This window comes from Podarcis filfolensis (assembly GCF_964270895.1).
Source record: "Podarcis filfolensis genome assembly, chromosome: 13".
NCBI lineage: Eukaryota > Metazoa > Chordata > Lepidosauria > Squamata > Lacertidae > Podarcis > Podarcis filfolensis.
The window spans coordinates 51072990-51082522 of record NC_139615.1 but is presented as its reverse complement, the minus strand read 5'-3'; the positions used below and the strand labels follow the sequence as shown (position 1 = coordinate 51082522).

Genomic DNA, 9533 nt, shown 5'->3' with positions numbered 1-9533 from the left:
GGAAGGAGGAGGAGCAGCCGGAGCCCGACGAGAGAGGCGCGCCGCCGACCCCGAGACCCCGAGGGCGGGGAAGACGCCGCTTGCTGGCTTATTTATTTACCTACTTTTAAGCATCTCTTATTATCATTTATTATTATTCCCTATTATTATTATTTATGGTCTTGTTTTTATTCTTATACCGCCCCCCCTCACAGGGGCCGAAGGCGGATGTACTGATTAAAAATAAGATCAGCTAAGAAACGTTTGGGGTGGGTGGGAAACTATTTACAGTATTATTAATTCCATGTATATACTGCTCTTCTTGCGAAGATCACAGGGCGGTGTGCAACATTAAAAATGTAATTCACATGGTATAATAAAAAAAAACCCAATAAAGCAATTACAAGAGAAGAAATCACAATAGCACTCTTCCCCACCCCATTTAAAAGGCCAGACTGTTCAATGGCTGAAGGCCTGGGGGAAGAGGAGTGTGTTCACTTTGGGCCTAAGATGCAGCAAAGGCACCAGGCGAGCCTCCCTGGGAAGAGCATTCCACCAGGAGGAGCCACCACAGAAAAGGCCATTCCCCCCCCCCCCCGTGTCTCGTGGAGGGGGCACACACAGATGGGCCTTGGATGACAAGTGCAGGGGTCCGGTTGGTTCGTATGCAGAGGTATTGAGGTCCTGAGCTGTGTAACAGAATTAAAACTATATAAAACTATTTGAAAACAGGCAATCACAACAAAAGCAGTGCAGCACCAGCCCTTTCATTAGAAGCAGCCCGTTCCCAAAAGCCTGCTGGGAACAAGGGGGTTCTACAGTACACTATTATTTTTGTGATTCCAGGCAACTCTTGACTTACGCAGGGGTTACATTCCAAGGAGTGCACATACATTCAAAACATACTGGCAGGTGAGATTGCCATTCTTTTTTCTCCAGACACCTGCCATTTAGGTTTTTCTGCCAAGCAGGTTAAGCTGAATGCACACAACTTAAATGTGTATCTATCTACAGTATTATTATTTTTTTATTAAAACCATACAATCCACCAAAAACAGCACAGCACCAGCCCTTTCATTCGAAGCAGTTGGTTCCCAGCAGCCTGTTGGAACGAGGTGGTCTTCACCTGCCAGCGGAAGGACAGCAAGGAGGGAGCACTGTCTTCTCCAGGGAGGGAGTTCCAAAGTCTGGGAGCAGCCACCACTGAGAAGGCCCTCTCCCACATGCCCATCGAGTGTGCCTGTGAGGGTGGCAGGGCAGAGGCTTCCCCTCTGAAGATCTCTGAACCAGAGCATGTTCATATGAGGGAATATGACATTTCGGACAGCTTTTCCCTGTCTATGCAGAAGAATTTGGAGTGAGTGTGTTTGGTGCTGCTCTTGTGCCTTTAACAGCAGCCTGACACGCAGAAATGTAGAATGAGCACTTTCCCCAGTGCCTGCCCTGCTTCCCTGCCACAAAAAGCTTCACCAGTTTTATTTCTGAACAGGAACAGTCTTGGTAAATAAGCATACCATTTTATGGAGCATATGTGATTATTACCTGTGATACCTCCATTGCCAGCCAGCCAACTGGTTTTTATTGAACATTATCTAGTTTCCTAAAGGAATCACAGTCAAATCTTTGCTACTTTTTAGGGAATCCTTCCCGAATCATCATGGCTGCTGAAGACATCACTCACCCTACAGTCATCTGCAACAACCCCTTGCAGGGAATTATCCGTATTCATCATTTCACAAGATGGAACTTATTAAAGTGCAACATCAAATTTCTACACAAAAAGACTACACAAATAGAAACTGTCTCATTGGGATGGAAGCCTATTCACACTGACTTTGGACAAGTGTATCCTGTTTAACTTAATGAGGATATGTTTTGCAGGAAGAGATGGCAGGTGACATAGCAATGTGGATTATTTCCTTTACCTGGCCAAGCCCAGCCCTTTGAGTATTAGCAGCTGACCAAGTCCCAGCTGCCAACCCACACCAACGTACACAGAGGGAGTAGTGGCTTTGACAATGGGACTGGTTTACTGTCTCTTGGGGGCCCACTTGTCCCACCCTCCTCAAAGTGGCCCTCCAATAAAATGAGCTACTGACCAGGCTTTTAAACTAAGACATGGGGAGGGACAAAGGTCTTCAGGCTTTTTGAAATTTGTGGATTCCGAAACACATAAATAGTTCCCATGTAGAAATGGAAGAAACCATAGTTTCACAAGCACCTGTAACCGGCTGGAGACCAATGACATCAAAAAGTTGACATCTTGATATTTAACAATAACTGAGACAGAAGGAACTGCACCTTAAAAAAATAAATAACACTATAGAGATCAAGCAACCCTAAACGGTATATAATTTAGGTCAAAATGGATTATACAATGTAATCTCCTTTGCTTATTTTTGTTACTCAGCTACATTTAAGGGCTATAGCAAATATATCCACAATAAATGGCAAATGGTAGCATCATTAGAAAATATGCATGATTCAAGCAAGCACAATAAAGTTAGTCTAAGAAATACCATCACAGTGCCCTTTGTAGTCCGGAGAAATATAAATCAAAGAAAACCATAAATAGCCCAAAGTAATTTTCAGAATAATACTACAACACTACAGGAGTGATGAAGCCAAATTTCAGAACTTGTGAACAGATCCCACTGCAGGAAAGAGTTGTACCAATTTCTTGCTGTTAATACAAAAGCTAGTAATAAAATGTCTTCAAAAGGAGGGGAATTTGTCACTCATTCACTCTACATTCTGTTATGTAGTGATATCAAGTGGTACTGGAAAGCTTTATCTGCACCACCCACGGTATTCTTCTTAAGAAAGATGAAAAGCAGCAGTCCTTCTGAGCTAGAGAAGTTATGTTGCAGGGATCTGTGGCAATCCAAATTCATCCACCAGTACACCATCCTATGAGAGGAAAAGCAAACAATTGTGGTTAATAGTATAAAGTATATAAAATATGTATGTTAATCTTACTGTCTATATCCTGAGATATCAGCACCAGCAAACAGTGAACCTACCAGTGCATCCACACTACAGGAGCCACTTGTTTATTAATATTTCATCAACTGTCATTCTAACACACTCAAGGAGGCTAGCAACAAAGGCTGATACTATGTTTGCTTGGCAAAGATAATGTAGAAGGACCACAGCTGGCAAGAGACCACCATTTGACAGAATTATCTATAATACAACCAAGATTTAGTTTGAGAATAGCCAGAGAAATATTTCATTTTGTTTTCATATATAAATGGAGGAAGAGTCAGCCTCATTTGTCTGCCCAATGAAGGTGTAATATAAATACAGGACCAGGGTGTTATACTGCATCATAAGTTTAAATTAAGCAGCAAATGGTACTGAGAAAGTGTACATAACATAAAAGGTTAAGGCACAAGGTCAATTTAAACAAACATTGAACTTTGCTTTGCACTAACCATAGTTGAGAACCCAAGCTATGATTTGAGCTTCCAGGGAAACCATGGTTTCAAGCTACCTGTCTGCTTTTATTTTCCAGCCTCTCAGCTTTGTGGGTGTACTCCTATTTCCATGGTACAGCAACCTTGAGGTGGCATGATGGCAATAGATAGCTTGTCAAATCAAACACTGTGCCAAACTATAGCTAGCCACAAACTGTGGTTTGCAAACTTACTTCATACCAGGGTTCTCATTCTGTCTTGCTGGCTGATTGCAAATCCTAATTTTTCAATTCCGACACCATGCAAAATGATTATCTATTAAATTTATATACCACCCTTCATAAGACGATCACAGGGCAGTTTACAACATAAAACCACATGCCAAACCATAGTTAAGTTTTCTTCAACATTGTTTGCCTTATTGCACTGCCCACAGATGTTCACTCAATCAAATACATTACCTGGGAAAGGGCCATAACTCAAAGCACATGTTTTGCATGCAGAAGGTCCCAGGGTTTAATGTCTGGTATCTCCAGTTAAGGCTGGGAAAGATTCCTGCCTGCACCCCAGAGAACTGCTGGCAATCAGTGTAAGCAATACTGAGCTAGGTGGACCAATGTCCTGACTTGCATTATAATGCAGCTTCGAATGTTCCTTTGCACTTATACCGCTTAATTATTGGTACTGAAGATAGAAATATATTTCCTAATAAATATATTATGATCCCCCCCCGCCAAGATAATTAAGAAGAAAGAAAAGGATGAGGGCAATAAACCTATCCAAGCACTGTATTCTATTGGGTCTGATTTTGGTGACGCTGTTGTAAATGTATTGCGCATAATAGGAGGTGGGAAAGAAGACTTACTTTGTTTTTTGCTTCAGTTGGCGTTCCTTCTGGAATTGATGGAACAGATGCAGCTTCATCCAGATAGGAGCTATCCTCATCAGCTAGAAGTTCATCACCCAGTGCCTCCAGCTCTAAAATTGTTGTTAGGACACAAAATGTCTATCACTAACAGGAAAACTGAGGATGGCTGAACTTGTCCCTGAACTTGAAATAGTATTTCAATACCTATTGTACAGCACAAAAAATGAACATTTCTGAAGAGATTGCCCTCAGATAGCATAAACTCTAATACTTGATTTATATCCCTCTTGAAGGAGCCCAGGAAAGCAAAAAGATCAATAATGTAACAGCTTAAAACAAAATACACTTTAAAGATTCCCTTAACCGGTAATCTCAGGGTTGCCACGAACAGTGCCTTTCAGCCATCAACTGCCTAGTAGACAGGAATGTTTTGAGATTCTTCCTGAAGTCAGTAACGAGGGACACAGATGCACCTCACCAATGGTTTATCAATTTGGACATCACACTAATCCTGGGGTCACCAACAAGGTGCCCATGAGCACACCTGTGCCAACAAAGTTCTTCCCAGGCTCCTGCAGGGTCTTCTTCCCACCCCCAACCCAATGGCTGCTGATATGTTGTTTAAAGGAAGCCATATATATTAGCCAACAAAATACACTTTTCCAGGCCTAACTGCAGTCTTCCTGAGGACAGTATTCACTCCTGCAGAAAATGTGTCTCCCTCTGCACCAAAAGAGATACAACGGAAGGCATATTTCAAACCTACAAACCTAATCTCAATAGAGAAGGAACAATGTGAGGGTTGCAGGAGGTAAGGCAAGGAAAGGATCACACAATTAGTCTGTAAAACAGTTTTGCATTGTGGCCAATGGAAAGCTTTTTTTCCAAGCTGAATCACTGCAGAGGATGATCTTCATGGAGGTTGCAGCCAGGGAGGGAAGGTCGACATTTGTTACCCAAACCGCACCCTCCAGGAAGACCATCCCCTGCACACAAACAACAAAAAAAGGCCTTGGGAGAAAAGTGAAAACTGTTTTCAAACCCTACTTGCTGACAGAGAGGGGAGTGTACACAGTTGTGGTGTGTGCATGTAGTGCCCAAAACAGTCTCTCCAGTTTGCAAATGATTTGCAAACCAAAAAAGTTAAATGCCCTTAACCTAGATTATATACAATGTTGGAATTGAGCCTGCATTATCTGCCTGAACCCATTATGTCCTAGCTTTGCAGTTAGAATTAATTTGTAACTCACCTGCTTCCAAGTCTTCCTCATCAATTTCGGGGGTTCCATAACTACGACCCAATGCTTCCTGAATTTCACTAGCATCTTCCATCATATCTTCTAATTGGTCTTGCAAGTCCTGAAGTTTATTATGAAATATAAATCCAAATGACAGGAGGTAAGAGGTCTATTTGATTGTGAAACAATGGTAAGCATTCATTAGGTCCTATTTATTTGCCTAAAATGAACAAAATCTTTTTAATTAACTTGACTGGTATGCAGTTCAGATATCCATTCTGCATTTTGCCTTTCTTTTTTGCTCACAAAAAGTTTTAGCCTCATAAACAGTTTGGCTCATACAAACTACTACTGATAATATTTATTCCTTGGGACAGATATAAAAATAAGACACATTCCAAAGGGAGGGAGAGGCATTATAAAAGAGGTTCTCTAATTCAGATTTAAGTGTAAACATGCTTGTAGAGTCATCAGTGATTATTTTTCATGTAACACTGAAACTTACCTCAATCTGATCTATTTTTACTTGCTTGTAAGCCTTTTTCATTTCCTTCGCTCCCAGTTTCATGGCATCAACCTAGAGAAGTAGCCAGGTAAAATATTAAGACCCACTATAACACATACATAAATGCAAGTAAAAATTTAAATGAAAACTAAAGTTACCGTTGTTTTTGTATCTTTCAGAGACTGGATGGTATAATTGGCTTGCTCCATATTGAAAGACTGTTGAGCAAGGTTATCTCGTTGGTTTTCATACCTATGGTCAAGACACAAAGCTTTCAGACTCTGAGTCACAGTAACTCACAAACTAGAGCTGCTGTCTGTTCTCCATTCCAGAGATTACTGTTATTATTATACTGTATATTTATTTATACCCCACCTTTTCCCATGACAGTGGATCAAGAACATTGTATGAAATCTGAAGTTTGATCCCAAAGAAAGGAAAAAATGTTTTTTTAAGTGCATGTGCCCTTTAACTATGACAGTCATACTACTAGGTGACACCAACTGTACTGTAGACAACTTTATTCTCCAGTTTCAAATCAGTGAAGGAAGAAGGTTAAGCTGAAAACTGTGAAATGGGTTGCTTATCCTCCGTATGTCCAAGGAACATGGCTGCTCCTGCATTTTGAGTTTCCTCCCAATGCCCCAACTTGGTGTCCACTTACATCTCTCTCTTTTTCTGTCAACAGGCAATGGTGCATCTGGCTGGGACTGAGGCCACAGCCTCTGCTAGAAGTGGAAGTAGGTGGCTGTGACTATAGCCAGGAAACATCACAGTGTGAGAAACACCCCATTATAGCAACTTAGGGCTGGCGGGGTTGCTCTTCCTTATTGCCACATTCTCTGCATGAGCCACAGAACTTGGGGAATGGTCGAGTAGCGGCAATGGTAGTCTAGTTAACTAAGAGAAGCCAAAAGTTAAGGGCATGTGTTTCCACTCCTTTCAAATTAATACTCCATTTCAAAAAATAAAGTTGAAGAGAGTATGAAACTTACATTCGCTTCTGTTTCAACACTCTCAGGGCTTTCTGCTTTACCATGTTCTAGAGAAAAGGTAAAAATCAGATGTCAATGCCAAGGATTAACTTCTGAGTGCAACATTTAAAAAGTCAAGATTGCTTACTTTTAAGATTTATATACCATCTTTCCACACCAACATCCAAGGAGGTTTACAAGCACAAATGAGAATGTACTTCATGTTGAAGTCTACCCAATGAACCAGTAAAATTTGCAAGCTAAATAACTAATAACTCCCTAGTATTACTTACTTATATATATTTTTGAACCCATCCTTCCTCTATGTTTCCCCACCTACTTCATTCCATCCTGAAAACCACCTTGTGAGGTAAATCAGAGAGAATGCCACTGGCCTATCGCCACCCAGTGTGTCCTACACATTAGGTATTTCTTGAAGCCCTGCATGGCACAGGCCTCAGACACTGATAAAACAATTGTGGACATTCACCAACATTTTTAAAAACCTGGAAAACTAGTTTTCATGTCACATGGCTTGAGTGGCCTCACCCTAAATTGTTCACATCTTACCTTTGCAGGCCCCTCCCTCATTTTCTTCATTTGATCTTTGTATTTCACCAGTTCTGCATCAAGCCTGGAAATTTTCTTGTCAATAGACTCTGCTCTGCTATCCACCTTTAGCAAAAGGAAAGATGAGGAAGAGAAAAAAAAGTTCAGTTATGAATGACAAAAGAATCAGTACTCTCTAGCCAGGCAAGGTAATGTTTGGAAGCATCCTCCTACCATGCAATGGTACCACACATGCAATAACAGGCCACTTGGGGCAAGAGGTAAGCGGGGACCACCACTGCTCACTCACCTAGTTAAAAGAAACTAGTTGCTATATATGTAAACAAGGCAACATCCTTTGCCATGATCTTGGCTTGGATCCAAAGAGCTACATAGGCACATCCAAGGGGAGGAATACGCCCAGTGAGATACTGATTACTCTTTGAACAGTAAATCTTCAACACCTCCCTTTCTAAGGAGGCGCAGATTGCAGCTATAACAAAAGCGGCATTATTTCATCTCTACCAAGCTAAGCAGTTGGCTCCTTACCTCTCTTGCCCTGACCTAGCCACTGTGATCCATGCGATGGTCACCTCCAGGCTTGATTACTGTAACTCACTCTATGTGGGGCTGCCCTTGAGACTAGGGCCCTGCGGGATTTGACATCTTTCCACAGGGCCTGCAAGACGGAGGTGTTCTGCCAAGCTTTTGGCCAAGGCACAGTCTGACCCCCTCTCTCCTTCTGTAATCTTTGTAGAATAAGTTGTTAATCTGCCAGGGTATGTGTGTTTAAATGCTTTTTAATGCTTCTCTCTCTCATTCTGTTTTTAGTTGTCCTTATTTTTACCCATAAGTTGTGTTGTAAGGGGGACAAGGCATAGTAGAGATGTATTAGTAGTAGTAGTAGTAGTAGTAATAATAATAATAATAGGCGGCTTCCAATAATAATAATAATAATAATAATAATAATAATAATAATAATAATAGGCGGCTTCCCTTTGGGTACCCCTTCCAGCGCTCTGCGATTTCTCTGGAAAGCTCAGACCCTGGATAAGTCGGGATCAGGTGATCCACTGGCGATGGGGGGCCGTGATCTACTTTCCACCCCCTCACTCCCCCCCCCCCTTGTCAGGCCTGGCAAAGCGAAGGCTCCGCATCATTCCTGCGGGACCCCGAGGTGGGGGGGGTGCTGTAGGCTGGGTTTCTATAGCAACGGGACGGAGCCCCGCCCCATCCCCGAAGCAAGGGCGCCCACCGTGCCGATGCAGTCCGTCAGGTTGGGAGGCGGCGCCTTGGGCTTCGACTTTCCGAAGAAGCGGTTCATCTTGGCGGGAGGCGCCGCGGGACGAGCAGGATCGCAGTGGGGGCCCCTCCGGGAAGAGCGACGCCGCCGACAGCAACACCGAACCCGGAAGCGACCGGCGGCACCCGCCAATCAGAAGCGCGGAAGTGGGGGAAACAGGGGTGCCACGTGATGCTTTACGTCATCGAAAGCGACGCCTTAAGGAAAGGCGGAAGGAAGGAGCCTCGCGCAGACGAAGCGACGCGCCCGCCCTGCCCTCGGGGGAAGGGGCTCGGAGGGCGGGTGCTCTATTTACACTAGATATGCCTTGTTTATTTACTGTGTATTTATTGTTGCCGTTTGCTTGTACTGCCCTAGAATGGCGTGGTTGTGCCTTATTGAAATACCGCAGGTGGGACACGAATAAGTTCCGTTATGGGAATCCGACCTATGGAGAGGGGGAGAGACTGTTTGGCAATGATCGAGGAATGTTGTTGATATTATTATTTATTGCATTAAGATATCCCGCCTGTTTTTCTTCAAGGAGCTCAAGGTTCTCTCTGCCCCCCCCCCTTCTCATTTAATCCACAACAACCCTGTGAGGTAGGCTAGGCTGAGAAAAGGAAGCGACCGTGGCCCAAGGGCAAAACCAGCGAACTTCACGATGGCCGAGTGTGTGGGGGGATTCGAACCCTGGTCTCCCCTAGGCCAGAGCTGGA

At 43.1% G+C, this 9533-nt stretch overlaps 1 protein-coding gene across 1 annotated transcript; it reads right to left on the bottom strand.

Moving 5' to 3' along the window:
* Positions 1-2308: 2308 nt before the first annotated feature.
* Positions 2309-9022, bottom strand: CHMP5 (charged multivesicular body protein 5). Its single transcript, XM_083583601.1, has 8 exons — positions 8788-9022; positions 7554-7658; positions 7005-7051; positions 6168-6261; positions 6010-6081; positions 5517-5625; positions 4264-4376; positions 2309-2889 (listed from the first exon to the last, which is right to left on the bottom strand). The coding sequence occupies exons 1-8, from the start codon at positions 8854-8856 to the stop codon at positions 2839-2841; spliced, it is 660 nt and encodes a 219-aa protein (XP_083439727.1). The 5' UTR covers positions 8857-9022; the 3' UTR covers positions 2309-2838.
* Positions 9023-9533: the final 511 nt, after the last annotated feature.